The 18,123-nt window shown below is 41.2% G+C and overlaps 1 protein-coding gene across 1 annotated transcript in view; it reads right to left on the bottom strand.

Annotated features, from left to right (window-relative positions):
• The window catches only part of cacna2d3a (calcium channel, voltage-dependent, alpha 2/delta subunit 3a), a 1,043,750-nt gene that overhangs the window by 181,361 nt on the left and 844,266 nt on the right, over nt 1-18,123 (bottom strand). The window contains exon 14 of the mRNA XM_060931674.1: nt 17,029-17,046. Coding sequence (XP_060787657.1) covers nt 17,029-17,046 — 18 coding nt within the window. The remainder of the gene's footprint in view (nt 1-17,028; nt 17,047-18,123) is intronic.

The raw sequence follows: 18,123 nt of genomic DNA, 5'->3' as shown, positions 1-18,123 counted from the left end.
AGCCAGCGATAGCTCGTTGCATCCAACTTAGCTGTGGTGAGCAGGTAAGTTAATGGATTGCTGTCTGTAACAACTGTAAAAGAGACGCCGTACAGGTAATCTGCGAACTTCTCTGATACAGCCCACTTCAGTGCAAGGAATTCTAGTTTGTGAGCTGGATAATGGGATTCGCTCTTCAACAGTCCACGGTTGGTGTATGCGATAACTCGAGTGACTCCTTCCTGCTCCTGGTACAGCGCTGCCCCGAGCCCAGTTGTACTTGCATCTGTATGTAACATATACGGTAGCTTGGGGTTGGCGAATCCTAACACAGGGGCAGTAGTGAGTTTGTCAATGATGGTCTCGAACGCTGTCTGGCAGGTATCCATCCATCTCTGCCCAAACGGCTCTCTCGGCTTGAAGTACTCACCACTGTTCTCTTTCGGCTTGTCAGTCTTTCTAAGTGGTGGGTACCCAGCAGTGAGGTCTTTAAGCGGCTTTACAATCTTTGAGTAATTCTGGATAAAACGCTGGTAATATCCAGCAAATCCTAAAAATGAGCGCAGCTCTTTCAGGTTTGTTGGGCTAGGCCAGGTCTTCAAGGCCTCAATCTTCTCGGGGTCAGTTTCGACACCATCCTCAGACACTACATGTCCTAAGTACCGAACTGATGTTTGGAAAAATTTACATTTCTCCAAGAAGAGTTTCAAGCCGTAGTCCTTCAAACGGTTCAGGACATGAAGAAGGCACTTCTCACGCTCTTCAATAGTGTCGGAGAACACTATCAGATTGTCCAAGAATACGAGGATTTCCTTGAGGTTGATGTCCCCCATGCACCACTCCATCAGCCTTTGGAAAGTACTGGGAGCATTAGTAATGCCCTGGGGCATCCTATTAAACTCCCAGAACCCCAACGGACAAACAAAGGCTGTTTTGGGTTTGTCGGTCTCTTCTACCTCGATCTGATAATAACCGGACTTCAGGTCCAGTACGGAGAACCATTTAGAGCCTGTGAGTGCAGAAAAGGCTTCCTCCAGATTAGGTAGTGCGTACGCATCCTTGATGGTTTGGAGGTTTAGCTTGCGGTAATCGATGCAGAGTCTTACATCTCCGTTCTTCTTTCTGACCACCACGATGGGCGAGGAGAAAGGCGACTCTGATGCACGGATCACTCCTGCCTCACTTAGCTCTTGTAGGTGTCTCCGGACTGCGTCAAGATCTTGAGGACGTATTGGTTGAGGTCGGTGCTTGAAGGGAGTTTCATCACTCAGTTTAATCTGGTGCTTAACTTTATCTGTTCGACCAAAGTCTGAATCATGTAGAGCGAACACTTCGGGCATGGCACACAGCTTCTTCTTTATTCTCTCTCTCCATTCAGCTGGAAGTGGAGAGCCGTCGAAGTTCAATTTCAGCTTTACACTTTTCGAGGACTTTGGGAGGCTGGAGTGTGCTGGCTCAGCAGGGCTTCGCTTGCGTGAAACTACTTCCTGCAGGGCATGAATCTCAGCTATGACACTCTTCGATGGAATGATGATGTCATGCTTACTCTCATTGCGCAGCACAACTGGTAGTTTTCTAGGTGGATTGTCAGGTAGAGTGAGTAGACAGCTTATGGCTAGCATGCCTCCAGGCAAGGAAAATGATGAGGGGGGTTCGATCATAATCCATTGGTCTAAAGCTTGGCTGTTGACATAAGCTAGTCCTTCCATGACACAGCTTTGTCCAGCAGGGATGACCTTTGGTTCCTTTCCTGGTAGCCGTACTAGTCCTAAGCTACTGTCTTCTCTTTGCTTGTTTCTCTGCTGCATTACTTTCAGGACAAATCTGTACCCATATGGAAGGGCTTGAAGATCTGTGTTCACACTGAAGCAGTTCTCATACACTAAGTCCAAGGTGTTGGTGCCTATCAGGAGTTTGGACTGTGTATTTGATCTTGTGTTCGGGACAACTAATGCAAGTGTGGACACTGAGATTTCAGATCCAAAACAGGACTTTGGGAAGGTGATGTCAACTTCTATGAAGCCTGAATAGGGTACAGCTTGACTGTTCGCGGCCTCAACCTCCAACAGTTCGTTCAGGGGGTGAATCTTCAAGTGAGCAAGGTTGCTCTCGTAGAATGATTGCGACACCGTAGTCACTTGAGATCCTGTGTCAAGTAGGCAGTTACAGGACTGTCCATCAATGAGTACATGAGCAGTGTATTTAGCTCCGATCAATCCTTTTGGAATTCTTACATCTCTGGATCTTGTATTTCTGTGTTCTATGTCAGAGGTGGGACTGTCATCACTGGTTTCAGCTCTCATTTGCCCCACAATGAGGGCTGAATTCAGTTTAAATGTTGAGAAGAGGCAGAATCATTCTTACTGTCCCAGAGAGACTGTTTCTCTTTCAGCTGTTCTCTCTTGGTGGCTACTAATGGTGGGTTTGGCTCATTAGGACACACAGTGGCAATATGTCCATCTTCGCCACACTGAAAGCAGTACCATGGCCTTGGTCTGTTGGGCCTTTGGTTAACAGCTGAGGGACTGTCAGACTGTTTGTTCTTTGCTTGGTGCTTTGCACTTGGCTTTGGTGCATTGGCCTTTTTTTTTGTGGTGCTTGGGCTTTTCTGCCTGTAAGCTGACTCTGGAGCTCAGCTACTTGTTTCTTTAACTCTATAACAACAGTGTCAGGGGAAGGCTCATTTGACTCAGCTTTCTGTGTCTTTAGTCGAGTGAGTTGACGCTGCAGCTCAGCAACTAACTTTCTCATTTCAGCAACATCGTTCTCTGCTTCTGGGGAACTTTCAGCAGAGCTTGCAGCTAACAGGTGTGCATTGGCTTTCTGCTTCGCTGCACCAAGATGTTTCTTCTTGCGAGACTCTTTAGCACTCTGTTTATCCTCTTCCACACGAAGCTGCAACAACAACTCGGAGAATGAAGGGTGTGTGTCTCTCTTATGCTTAAGCTGGAGGTCAGCAATCAGCACGTCATCCCAGCACCCACGACAGAACTGACGCAGTAGATGCCTATCAACTTCATCCGCACTAACACCTCTTCGTTTCAGTGCTTTGGCAAGAACTGTCTGAAGTCTGTGTAGATACTGGGATGGCTTCTCTCCTGAGTCTTGAAACGTACTGAGGAACACTGCAAAAAGCTCGTCTCCATCCTCGACTGTCCCGAAGGCTGAGTCTAAGAGATCAAGGTAGGCAGCTGGCAAGGCATTTGGGCCTAGGGGCTTCACCACATTAGCTGCCGGTGGCACTAGGCTGTCTAATATCTTCCTGGAGCGCTGTAAGTCAGACAGAGCTGGATCCCTGAGAATTAGTTCAATGCTGTTCTGCCATGTGTCAAAGTCTGTTTCATGATTAGGGCAAGGGGTTTTGCAGGAGAATTCTCTCAGTCGAAATGATTCGTTCATCAATGACACTGGTGCTTCGCTTCTCACCACATGCTCTACGACCATTCGTTGCACCTCTGGTGGATTAGTGTAGCTCATGGCAGCGAGGGGAACTTCATTCTCTTTAGCGTTGCTGAATATTATCGACTTGGTCGGACTCTGAGGGGATTCAGCTTTCTCCACTGTCTTGGCAGGAGAAACACATTCAGTGGCTTGTGGCTGGGTCACTGCTGGTTGTGGTTCTTCTTGAGTCTCCGTGTTGGATGACTCTGCTCCAGGATCCATCACAGGCTCCGTGCTCACAGCTGCTTCTGTTCTGCTGCATTTCAATAGCTGTTCGCGTACAATGTCTTCAAAGGATGTTCCACTTAGTTTTGCAATTTTCTGTAATTCACTTAGGAAACTCTGGGTGGCGCTCTTAGTCAGAGTGGGGATGTATTCACTTGACAGGGTTTTGATGTGATAGGTGACTTCACTTGGGCTATTATAGCTATGGGGGAGTATCGGTTCTAGGGCAATGACTGCAGCTCCACTCTCATACTCTACAATAGCATGTTTGTGATATGGGGAGTCAGGATCATCTATTCTAATGGTTCTTGCTATACGCCCATATCTGCTCAAGAAGTCACTGACTTCATCATCTTGCTCTGTTCCTGTTAGTCCACTAATAATGACTGAGTTTGGCACTTTAATGTTTTCTCTATCAACTACCTCCATTTTGGCCAGAGTTGGTCTAGTTTAGGTCTGGGTGTTCAATTAATTTTATTTTGTTCAATAATTATCGCTATTTTAACGCAAAACTGCTCCTGGCTGGCTCGCCAAAGTTTATGTAGCACTTACTACAAATATTAAAGTGAGTTGTTGGACCAGAACTAGGTTCGTAGGAGGAGCAGTTAATTGGTTAAGGAATAATTGACAAGAGAAACACCACAGACCAAAAGTCTAGTTTAAATTGTGCCAGCTTTATCAAAAAGAAATAGAAGCAGTAGAAAAGTATTAATTACAAAGTGGTACCTTTAAAGACATTTACGTAGACATAACATACAACACAGGAAAACATTTGCATGAATGCAAAGTGAATTCAAAGATGAATCTGAGTTTTACTCAGTTACTCTTTAAAATAAAGAAACCATTATGAATTCTTAATCTTCAATTAACTTAAACTTAGTTAGTTCCAGTAGTTTAGTTAGTATCTCAGTTGAGCTCTTATTTTAATCTAGTTTTAGTTGTTATCCAGTTAGTTATTAGTTATTTGATATAGCAAGTTCTTTTAAGTATCCATCTTTTAAATGTTAATCAACATAGGCCTATTTTAGTTATAATGAAATCAAATGCATTTGGTATTACCCTTCTATCAATAGGTTATTACAACCAAAAACCATTGAACATCTTACTAAGCCCAATGAGGAAAGTTAACACCAGTAAATGCAATAGCTATCAACCTTACAGTTCAAACATTCAGAATATGTAACATGGGGTGAAACATAAAACGAATAAACGGTTCAATGTCCATTAAATCAGGTCCTTATTGCTAAACAGTCCTTTAGCAGGTGAAAGGGAGATGTAATCCTTCCACACAACAGCGCGGAGCAGTCCACGCACTGTTCACGCGATCCAGAGGGGAAAAGGGAGCGGGTTATACTGAAACAGTCTTACCACGGTTGGTGATTGTCTCTCGGCAGAGAAAGGAAAGGAAAGGCTGGAGCAACCGGCCTCTCCGTGCGATGCCCAGTTTCCCCAAAGAGGAGAATGATGTTTCTTTCGACACACAACGCAGTTCAATCGTAGCTCCTAGCTTGGGTGGCTCGCCATCTATAATGTCCTTGATCACGCACTAGATGCGTGATCTTCAAAAGTAAACTTTTGGTCCGCAATTCTCGATAATAACGCAAAAAAGAAAATGTACAACTTAACCACAGTCCATCGGCATAGACAGAATGTTAAATAAAACACTTATAGAAAGAAAATAATCGTCAAATACACTTGGTATCTCTGCCCCTTTCTTTTTTCTCGCTGGAGCTCTACACAAGTGTGGCTTCACCTGTTCTCGCTTCCTCGATTCTGCTAAGAATCTTCTGGAAGAAAACGACTATCAGTGCTGTGATTGGCTAATAGATATGACCTTTCAACTTTTTTAAACCAATGATAAAATAAATTACTAAAACCATGAAATACTCGTTTTAATCCTATTTATCTATTTTAGACTTTTTTTATATATCCCTAAAGTAACTTATTTAAATGATGGAATTCTGCTTAATATTTGTTCTTATTTATTCAATTATTTATTAACCAAGGCCTATTTTCACCTGGGTTACATTTACATACAGTGACATGAATGTCATCTTGGATATGAATGTCATGGCAATATTTGGGCTTTCACTAATTTTTTTGAACTGTTCTTTTTCTGTGGCAGAATGTACAGCATACGTCTTTAATAATAATAAAAAAAACATTAGAATTTGGTGCATAAGTTTTAATTTTCTTTGGGTTTTCTGAAATCAACACAGGGTCAAAATTATACATACAGGGTCAAAATATACATACAGCACACCTAATATTTGGGTAAAATGTCTCTTCGCAAGATTCACCTTGACCAAACATTTTTGTTTACCATGAACAAGCTTCTGACAGAATTCTGGTTGGATATTTCACAACTCTTCATGGAAGAACTGGTAGAGTTCAATTAAATTTGTTTGTTTTTTTTTTGGGGGGGGGGTTCTTGGCATGGACTCGACTTAGAAGCACGGTCCATATGTTTTCAATAGGGTTGAATTCAAGACTCGTTTTAAGCTTAATGTTAGCCTGCTTTATCCTCCACAACCAGCTCTGATGTGTGTTTGGGTTCATTGTCCTGTTGTAACTCCCAAGTCCCAAGTCGTGTTCAAGTTTCTGATGGTTTATGCTGAAGAATTCTGAGGTAGTCCTCCTTCTTCATTATTCCATCCACTTTACACAATGAACCAGTTCCACTGGCAGCAAAACAACTCCAGAGCATGATGATCCTACCACCACCACCAGCTGGTACAGTGTTTCTCTGTACATGGTGGTCATTGTGGCCAAACAACTCAATCTTTGTCTCATGTGACCATACAGCTATCCTCCAGAAGGCTTTTTCTTTGTCTGTGTAGTCAGCTTCAAACTTTAGCAAAGGTTAGCAAAGGTGTCAATTTTGGAGCAGGGGGTTATTTCTTAGATAGCAGCCTCTTAGTCCATGGTTATGTAAAACTTACTGAACTGTAGACAGTGATCCATAGCTTCCAGTTCATGGCGGGGTTGTGCCATGGTTGTTCCCAGGTTGTTCCTGACCATCCAAACCTATTTCCTTTCAGCTGAGGCTGACAGTTTGGGTTTTCTTGAAGCAAAGTGGCTTGGCAAAGTGACTACACTTCACACTAGTTTGCATACAATTGTCTGAACTGATCTTGGAATTTGCAGTTGTTTAGAAATGACTCCAAGAGACATTCTGGAGTTGTGTACATCTACAATCCTCCTTCTCAGATCGGTACTGAGCTCCTTGGACTTTCCCATTGTATTGTGTGTTGGTCATTGGATTAACTGCTATAAGCAAACCCTTTTTATGAACGCACAGAGAAGCTACCAGCTGTAGTCAATCATGATCACTAACAGGAAGTTAAGAGGCCTTGGCAAGATAAAAGACATTTTGGAAGTTTCAGCACCTCTAAATTAATAATCTAAGTGAGCATATGTATAATTTTGACCCTGTGTTGATTTAAAAAAACTAAAAGAAATTAACACTTATGCACCAAATTCTTTTTTTTTTATTAAAGATGTATGCTGTACAACCATTCTGCCAGAGGAAGAGAACAGTTCAAAGAAATTACTGAAAGTCCAAATATTGCCATGACATTCATATCCAAGATGACAATCATGTCACTATATGTACACTTCTGACCACAACTGTAGTTGCATAATAATTCTATACACTAAATATATATTCTATGCCTAATAATTGTGCACTTATATATTCCCCTGAGAAAGGCTAAACTCCCTTTTCCTTTGTTAAACATTCAGGTTTATTAACAATTTGGATCGACTGAGAGCACTGTATTTGTTCAACAGTAAAATTAATCCTCAGGAATACAACTTGCCTAATAATTGTGCACACAGTGTAGTGTTTTTTCTTGCCCTAAATCAAGGATTCTCAACATATTTTAGCCCTTTTTAAGGTCTCAACACTTAGTTTATTTTAAAACAAGTTCTGTATGCTGCCAATGTCTTGTGTAAAAGCCACTTTGATTAACATAACACCATGTTAGATGTGGCACTGCTGTAAACGGTTGTAAATAGGTTTAAGAGTATCTCCAAGTTGAATGAAGGCTAATGGAATTTTAATAACTACTTTCAGACAGCTTTAATTATTAAATAGTATATAAATCAAATTTATACACATCAAACTACATTATAAATAACAGCTTGGGGGGAAAAAACACTGCATGGTATATAGAACCTATGCCCTACATTGAAGTGCTTGATTTTGGTCTTTAACATGTGATGTCATCAGATACAAAGTCAGTTGCCATTATGTTCTAGCTCAAGGCCACCCAGTCACTTGACACAGGTGTTATGTTAAATTGGCATTAAAAAGAAAAGCAGTATTTAGAACAGTTAATGACTGTTGGGGGTAAGCCTTTGAGTCAGTTGTCATGAAGGGCTTATGCAGGTCTCATGTATCCACAGTCACTACGTTTACATGCACATAGAGAGAATCGAATTTCTGCCGTTGCTCGACTGAAATCGAAGTTCAAAATGCCATGTATACACCTTAATTCGGCTGAAATTGAACCGAACTTGATTTCTCGGAATCGAGCTACACGACCTAGGCTACGTTCACACTGCAGGCTGAAGTGACTCAAATCCGATCTTTTCGCCCATATGTGACCTGTATCCGATCTTTTATTGACAATATGAACGACACAGATCCGATTTTTTCAAATCCGACCCAGGCCGTTTGGATATGTGGTGCTAATTCCGATTCCTATCCGCTCTTTTCATATGCGACTTCAGTCTGAACCGCCAGGTCGCATTCATCCGACTTACACGTCATCAACAAGCCACAAACGTCACTATTCTGCGCTGAAGTAGGCGGCACGTCTCTCAAAAAAGTTACAACAACATGGCGCATAATCACGGGCGCAGATAGAGGGTGGGACGAGTCATATTTAAATTCACCTCGTTCAGTCCCCCCTACTTATAGGGAGGAAAAAACGTCTATGCTGTCTTTCTTTGCATAAGGCAAACCTCATGGAAAAATCAAAAGACTAATTACCATTCGGTTTATTGAGGTGCACAGCAGTGTATACATATAGTTGCAACAACTCACATAAAACAAAGACTGATATTCGGTTGGTTGAGCTGCACAGACTGCACAGGTTGCGAGCTCGAGCTTGGTTGCTATGGTTACTAACAACAAGTTTGACAGGCATATCGGGGTTGGGGTTGGTTTGCTGGCAGCTTTGTCCCCCCCCCCCCCAGTTTTTTGTCCCCCCCAGTTCAAAAAACGTATCTGCGCCCCTGCGCATGACATCAATGCGAGGGACGCTTCGGGCTGTGAAGGTTCTGAATCTTCTCAATGGAAGGACGCAGAGGTTAGGGAGCTGATTTCCATTTGGGGGGATGCAGCTATTCAAGCTAGATTGGATGAGTCATACCGCAACCGGGCGGTTTTACTTCCGTAAACACTGGCCATGCTCACTGCGTGTGACGTTGTCGTATCTTGCAATCCGCATGCGGAACACTTTTAGGTCGCTTTTCGTTCATACTGAGGATCACATACAAGTCGCATATATTTGTTAATGTGAACGACCTCACAAAAAAATTGGATTTCACAAAAAAATCGGAATTGAGCATTAAGCCTTGCAGTGTGAACGTAGCGCTAGTTTATGCGATTTCTGCCGAGCTTCTTTGTGCATGTATACCCTATCGAGCTAGTTGTCGAGCTACTTCCGGAAGTGACGAGTGACGTGACCACAAGCGGGAAACACAACAGCCTCGGTCGGCATGACAACGAATCATGACAACGGCATGAATCTTTTCTTTTTGTGGCATTGTTTGCACTGTTAAAATTTAGCTCACTTACTGTATCACCAAATACATCTGTACAGCTGTTGCATAGCTGTGAATTGTGTACATAAACAAGTCATTGTATTTGTGTGTGTGTATGTATATATATATATATATATATATATATATATATATATATATATATATATATATATATCCAACATCTGAAGAATGTCAATAAAAACAAAACAATTGAACTTTTTGTGTGTTTATTAAGACAAGTTAAATTGTAAGCAAAAAAAAAATATTTTTTTGTAAGCAAAAAATGGACTTTAGAAAAATATTATTGTGCAAAATAAGTTGTCTTACAAAACAGTGGTCTGCGCAGGACAGTTTGTAGCCATAGTCTGTTAGAGCAAGCCGAACAGCTTGAACACGGACTAGTGTTGCCAGATTGGGGGTTTTAAGTGCATTTTAGCGGATTTGAACATGTTTTGGGCTGGAAAACGTCAGCAGTATCTGGCAACACCTTAGCTCTTCTTCATGACGACAACCGGAAGTGTACCAACACGATGGGGCGTGTAGCGCCACGTGTGGCTCGGGTGCACAATGCACCTTGCACAATAGCCCGATTTCACTTGTGCATGTAGGATTGGATTTCTCTGGCACCCCTGCTGGGACCCTTTGCTCGATTACCAACAGCAGCTCGATTTGGACGTGCATGTAAACGTAGTCAGTGTAACTAGTAACCAGTTAATATTTGAAACCATTTCAAACAGCAACAATAATACAACCAGAATGTTCATTTGCATGCAAAATGGGAGAATATGGTGCTCAGATTGCTGCAATAATTCCTGGCTGCAATGCAACTGAGCAAATGCCTTTTTTTTTTTTTTGGCCTTTTTATAATGGTAATATTTTCTGATAAACCAAGTCCAAAGGTGAAGAGAGTCTGTACATCTCTAACGGGCACATACAATCCTGAAGCACTTTTTCTAGGGTGAGGTTAAAGTCAGGGGAGTTTATAGGCATACAGCCAAAAAGGACAAGGAGATGAAAGCTGAGCTCTTTTATGTACACCTACAGCTACTGTATGGGGAGGTTGGCCCTGTTTCCTTCCAATGGCAGAATATGGGTCTCCATGATAAATGGAGTTTTGGTGACCGTAGCAACCTTAGCTCCTATGATGAAGCAGTTAATAATGGATGAGGTAAGAGGTGAGGCCAAGGAGTCTTCCTACAAGATGAATGCATACTGTCCTCCATGTATAATTCAGGAATGTGGGAGGGGGTGGGGAAGACAAAGCACAATAATACATATACAGCCATTTTCAGAAGTTGGAGATTGTATCAAGAAAAGGAGCATGATTGTATAAAATAAATATTACCCCCAAATATAAAAAATTTCTAAATTATTGAAAAAAGTATCAATGAAAGTAAGGTAAACAACAAAGAGCCCAATGGCCATAGTCTTTTGAATTTGTCATGTTTCAAGTTTTGGGGTTGGTTAAGATTTTTCAGAGAGCTGAATGAAAGAAGCATCTCTTTAAAGCAACCTACATCCAAACCATTCAAAGGTCCTTGCACCAAGCAAAGTTTTAAAAAATGTTATGCATACAAGCAAAAGTTAGGAATAATCACTCTTATTTATGGTGGTGGATGACTGATGCTGAAATGTTATTTTGAAGCTATTTTGTTATTTTGAAATGTTATTTTGACTTAGTAAATGCCATCATTCATCTTGCAACAAATGATGGCATTTTGAATTCTGCTGTCAGGATATTATAGTCCAAGACCTGGTTGCCTCTGCTATTTACGACTAGACCATCAATGGAACTTTTAACAAGATCAGAATCAGAATCACTTTTTATTGCCAGGTATATGAACACACGAGGAATTTGACTCCGGTTTCACTTAGCTCTCTTAGTACAAACAGATAAAAAAAAGGGTAGACAAAAAACAAAACAAAAAGCTATATACATGTAGAAGGGTAAATATATGTATAGACAAGGATATATATATATATATATATATATATATATATATATATATATATATATATATATATATAAAATCTTTTGGTGCAAAATGGTGCATAGTGCAAGGATGACTTAGTAAATATAAATATATAGTGTGCACAGAATGACGGTATGAGTGTGCAGATATTTCACAGTTGATGTTAACGATATTTGAGTCTGGTTTTAGCTGTTCATCACTCAGTACGTTTACATGCACATCCAAATCGAGCTACTGTCGGTAATTGAGCAAAGGGTCCCAGCAGGGGTGCCAGAGAAATCCAATCCTACATGCACAAGCGAAATCGGGCTATTGTGCAAGGTGCATTGTGCACCCGAGCCACACGTGGCGCTACACGCCCCATCGTGTTGGTACACTTCCGGTTGTCGTCATGAAGAAGAGTTATACTGTTGCCAGATACTGCTGATGTATTCCAGCCCAAAACATGTTCAAATCCGCCAAAAAGCACTTAAAACCCCCAATCTGGCAACATTGGCAGTTCCGTGCTCAAGCTGTTAGGCTTGCTCTAACAGACTGTATGGCTACAAACTGTCCTGAGCAGACCACTGTTTTGTAAGACAACTTATTTTGCACAATTGTATATTTTTCTAAAGTCCATTTTTTGCTTACAAAAAATATTTTTTTTTGCTTACAATTTAACTTGTCTTAATAAACACACAAAAAGTTAAATTGTTTTGTTTTTATTGACATTCTTCAGATGTTGGACATCTATACACACACACACACAAATACAGTGACTTGTTTATGTACACAATTCACAGCTATGCAACAGCTGTACAGATGTATTTGGTGATACAGTAAGTGAGCTAAATTTTAACAGTGCAAACAATGCCACAAAAAGAAAAAGATTCATGCCGTTGTCATGCCGACCGAGGCTGTTGTGTTTCCCGCTTGTCGTCTCGTCACTCGTCACTTCCGGAAGGGGCAGTGCTGAAGTAAGTAGCTCGAATACGTAGCTCAATAGGGTATACATGCACTAAGTAGCTCGGCAGAAATCGCATAATCTAGGTCGTGTAGCTCGATTCCGAGAAATCAAGTTCGGTTCAATTTCAGCTGAATTAAGGTGTATACATGGCATTTTGAACTTCGATTTCAGTCGAGCAACGGCAGAAATTCGATTTTCTCTATGTGTATGTAAACGCACTGACAGAGACAGCCGGAGGGAAAAAAAATGTTCTTGTGTCTGGTTGTTTTTGCGTACAGTGATCTGTAGCGTCTTCCAGAGGGGAGAAGTTTAAACAATTTGTGACCAGGATGTGATGGGTCTGCAGAGATGTTACCTGCCCGTTTCCTGACTGTGGACAGGTACAGGTATTGGATGGAGGGCAGGCTGACACTAATAATTTTCTCTGCAGACCTTATTGTCCGTTGCAGTCTGTTCTTGTCCTGCTTGGTGACCAATCCAAACCAAACAGTGATGGAAGAGCAGAGAACAGACTGAATGATGGCAGAGTAGAATTGTGTCAGCAGCTCCTTAGACAAGTTGAGCTTCCTGAGCTGGTGCAGAAAGTACAACCTCTGCTGGGCCTTTTTGATGATGGTGACTGTGTTGGTCTCCCACTTCAGGTCCCGGGAGATTGTGGAGCCCAGAAACCTGAAGGTTTCAACAGCAGTCACAGTGTTGTTGGTGATAGTGATGGGCGGCAGGGTGGGGGGGCTCCTCCTAAAGTCCACTGTCATCTCCACAGTTTTGAGTGTGTTCAGCTCCAGATTGTTCTGACCGCACCAACAGACCAGCCGTTCAACTTCCCATCTGTATGCAGACTCGTCACCGTCTCGGATGAGGCCGATGACCATTGTGTCGTCTGCAAATTTCAGGAGTTTAACAGATGGGTCTCTTGAGGTGCAGTCGTTGGTGTAAAGGGTGAATAGCAGTGGGGAGAGCACACACCCCTGGGGGGCACCAGTGCTGATAGTCCAGGTGCTGGATGTGATGCTCCCCAGCCTCACCTGCTGCTTCCTGTCAGTCAGGAAGTTTATAATCCACTGACAGGTGGAGGAGGGCACAGTGAGCTGGGTGAGCTTGGTGTGGAGGATGTCTGGAATGATGGTGTTGAACACCGAACTGAAGTCCACGAACAGAATCCTGGTGTATGTCCCTGAAGAGTCAAGGTGTTGCAGGATGTAGTGCAATCCCATATTGATTGCATCATCTGCTGACCTGTTTGCCCGGTAGGCAAACTGCAGGGGGGCCAGCAGGGGGTCTGTGATGTCCTTCAGGTGTGACAACACCAGTCTCTCGAAGGACTTCATAACTACAGCTGTGAGGGCCACAGGCCTGTAGTCATTCAGTCCTGTGATGGTGGTTTTCTTGGGAACCGGGATTATTGTGGAGCGTTTGAAGCATGAGAGGACTTCACACAGCTCCAGGGATCTATTGAAGATCTGGGTGAAGATGGGGGGCAGCTGATCAGCACAGACCTTCAGACAGGAGGGTGACACACTGTCTGGGCCGGGTGCCTTCCTGATCTTCTGTTTGCGAAAAAGCTGACAAACATCCTCTTCACAGATCTTGAGTGCTGGTGTGGGGTCAGAGGCGAGAGGAGGCAGAATAGCAGGGGGTGTAAATGGGTCTTTAATGTCTGGGGGGGGGGGAGAGGTGTGAATGTGTCAAATCTGCAGTAGAACACATTCAACTCGTCAGCCAGTTGATGGCTCATTGCGGTGTTGGGGGATGGTCTCCTGTAGCTGGTGATATTCTTCAGGCCTATCCACACTGACGCTGGATCGTTGGCGGAAAGGCTGTTTTTGATCTTTTCAGCGTAGCTTCTCTTAGCTGCTTTCACCTCTTTCGTCAGTGTGTTTCTGGCCTGTTTGTACAGTACTCTGTCCCCACTTCTGTAGGCCTCCTCCTTGGCCTGGCGAAGCTGCCTGAGTTTTGCAGTGAACCAGGGTTTGTTGTTGTTGTTGTTGTTGTATGTGCGGAAGGTCTTGGTGGGCACACACGTACCCTCACAAAAACTGATGTAAGATGTCACAGTATCAGTCAGTTTATGCAGGTCTGAGGCTGCAGCCTCAAAAACACTCCAATCAGTGCAGTCAAAGCAGGCTTGTATTTCCACTTTGGCCTCATTGGACTATCTCCTCACTGTCTTGACTACAGGCTTAGCAGATTTCAGCTTCTGCCTGTAGGTTGGGATAAGATGAACAATGCGGTGATCAGAAAGTCCCAAGGCTGCACGGGGGACAGAGTGGTATGAGTCCTTTAAAACAGTGTAACAATGGTCCAGAGTGTTAATGTCCCTGGTGGGACACTTAATGTGCTGTTTATATTTTGGCAGTTCGTGGCTGAGGTTTGCTCATAAGATAATGATAAGATAATGAGCATTTTAGTCTCTGGATTCAGACTCTATTTAACCCTAACTTATGGTGTCAGTTGAAGAGGCCAATTTATAATGTGCAGACGTAAGACTATCAAGCAGCTTGAAATGTGCTACATTTAGGAGCCCAGATCCAACTATAAGTATAACCTTGTTAGACATTATTGTGAGGTAGTGATGCTATTCCCTCATTACAGGGGAGATTTCAACAATATTCAATGCTTTCAAAATGCTTTTCTCTTCACTATGGTTGTACAGAGTGGTCATTTAAGTTACCGTTGAGTCACTACATAGGAATTGCGATGCAATTTATCTCATTCAAACTATAACAATGTGCTCCTAACATTGTTAATTGCCGTCATCTGTTCAACATGCACATCTCATATTGTGGGGTCATTTGTGAATTATTCATGATTGTTGTTACAGCCACCCATTCTTTCCAAGCTGCAATGAGACAGGTTAGCCGATTGAAAGAGATGCTAACTTTGTTCATTTGTACAAATAAACTAACTGGCTACAGTGATTGACTAGTGATGGTCTAAAAGAGGAGAAAGGATGCCAGAGAGCAAAGCCATGAGCTATGGGATTGTTGGAATTTTAACCTCTTAACTATACAGCACATTCTTAGACCCAGGAGGCCATTGTATATTATTATACAGAGTGCTAATTAAAAAGCAGATATGATATCCAACCATTTCCTTTTTCCACTTCTGCTACATCCTTAAACTTCATCAGCACCAGCAGTCTCCACATACTCACAGCCATCTCTAAACTATCCAAAGTCAGTTTATCCTGGCTGGTGGACGAGCAAAACTAAATATGCCATAGGATGATGGATGGAGGCAGTGAGCTGTGGTCGGGATTCAGAAGCTCTGTGAGAGCTTAGAGGACGTTCTGCCCTGCCAGCGTCCACTCAAGTGGAACCACAACTACAACAGCCATTAATCACAGCCTGAGGCAAACTCTTAACAACTCGTAGTGTGTGATTGTGTCCGGTTCATAATCTTGCATCTGACTCCAAGCTACAAGGCTGATAAAAGTAGAATAGTCAGCGGGTTCGCAGAAGGCATGCTTTGTGAATTAGGTTTTTTGAGCATGAGATCATGAACTGTATGACTTGAACTACATCAGTCACCTATGAAAAACCTTGAGTTTCAGATCCTGTTTCAGCTAAGGAAACAAAGACTTAGTGTAGGGTGAAATCCTCAGTAAGTACTAAGTAAGTGGGACAATTTGACTTATGTTTGACATCCTGCTCAACAATTTTACAAATAAATATAGTTATAGTGATAGCATTATAGTTACTGTGTAATTATTAGGTATGTAACATATATTGTGTAAGGATAAATTGAAATACAAATTTATAATGATTCAAATTGATGAAACACTGAATCTTGATTATTAGGCTGTGTAATCTCTTAAATTTTTAATAGCTGTAATTATGTTGTTTAGACAGCAGAGGGCACAATAACATAAAATAGTGGGAATGCACATGGCTTCACCCTAGGTGGAAGTAATTCAGCTCTAATGTCACAAAACACACCCAAACCAGATCTAAAATGGGACAGAGATTTTATGCAGTTGACTGTCTGACTGACAAATAGATTTAACAAGGAATCAAAGCTATCTTTACAGATTGCCTGAAAGCTAAAGAGAAGAAAATGTAGGTAGTACAAATGTTCATAAAAGTTTATTAAGAAAAGGCCTATTTGTTATAAACTTTTCATTTTTAATAAAATGAAAATTTTATTTAATATTTTACTAAGAACGTTTGCATATGTGGGTAAATAATTACTGTTGGTTATTCAGAAAATGAAACAAATAGAACAAAAGGAACTTAAAGCTATACAGCCTTTCAGTTTTATAAAATCGGTGATATTTAGTTCCCTCTGAAATTTGGTCATTGTGATATATGTTTATTTCTGCAATATCTCAAAACATTATCTCACGTTAAATTATATACAGTACAGTACTGACATTCAGTAACTTACAACAGAAAATAGTCCACCTTTTGATTGCAGTACAACATTATATCTCAAGAACATACAAAACAAATAACAACATGCATGTGTGATGAGGCACAACAGTTACAGAAGCCACATACATGGGTGGTGAGTAAGATGTTCAAGATATTCATTAAAACACAAAGCAAAGGCCAGCCATAAAATTAACCACAAATGACTGTAAACACACTTCAAAACACAATTTCAGCCCAGGTCTCAGCTGTGAGCTAAAACACTGATGGATATGCTCACACTTAAATTCATGATGATGACTTTGGATCGTAATATTACCTTTTGAGCCTGAGGAAGCTATAAAAAAAGTAGTTAAATAAGAAAACAGAAAAATCCCGTCACAAATAATAAATGTAGGGTTGTTTAGTTTTGTTTTTTAAGTTAAGTATTACCAGTGTTTTGACTGACCAGTATTTAGTAAACTGTGGATAATCAAGGCAAATCTCAAACTGTTAATATCCTGTAGAAATACTATGTGCAATCTGTATTGCATCTTGTACAGTAGTGGGAAAACATTTTTCCCATACATACAATATTCCACAATCAACCAAAAAACTACTGGATTACCAACAATCCATCCGTCTTGCCTACAGTTTGAAATCTTGTCATCTGAAATATTACTGTGAATTCAAGCAATGAAATTTTTGGACCCACTGAAATATTGTCAGTCAAAATACAGACATAAAATACAGTATCAATAGGTAATTTCTCATTGCTTGCACTGAAAGCAGTCAGGTTGTTAGAATATAAATTAGGCCTCATTCAGGCACTCATTTTTTGTATAATTGATTTGGTGAAATCCAACATACATACTGTAAATATGGTAGGATGTCATGTTGAGTGTACTGTTTAGAGTTTAAGAAAACAAATTCGCAATGCCAAGAATTCACATAAAGACTCAAAATTCACGACACTTTTGACCATCCCTGTGTGATTCCATGCTGATTTAAAACATACCTTCATCATCGACCCATTCTACATTTGTATGCATAAATCTGCAAAAAGGTTTAACTCTTTTTTTTTTGTAGTTTACAGTAACCTTTCCATTCAATTGGAATAATGAAGTACAATAGGACAAAGTGCATGACATGCAAGTAAACACTAACCTACACCAGTGCTTTATTCAAAGTGAGTTGACATGCTTTCTTATGTATAAACATTTAAATAGCAGCAGTATGGTTTATTATAAATTCTTCACTAGATCATTTCCAATGTTACTTTAAAAACCTCCTATTACTATAAGGCTATTCTCTTATGTATGTATAGTGTCCTCCACGATTATTCGCACCCCTTTTAAAGATTCGTAAAAAGGGTGAGAAAAAACTCCATCTTTTGCTGAAGTAGCTTCATCTCACACTGAAAAATGAGGAAAAA

This window comes from Neoarius graeffei, chromosome 10 (genome assembly GCF_027579695.1).
Source record: "Neoarius graeffei isolate fNeoGra1 chromosome 10, fNeoGra1.pri, whole genome shotgun sequence".
NCBI lineage: Eukaryota > Metazoa > Chordata > Actinopteri > Siluriformes > Ariidae > Neoarius > Neoarius graeffei.
This window is presented reverse-complemented; position numbering and strand designations above follow the sequence as displayed.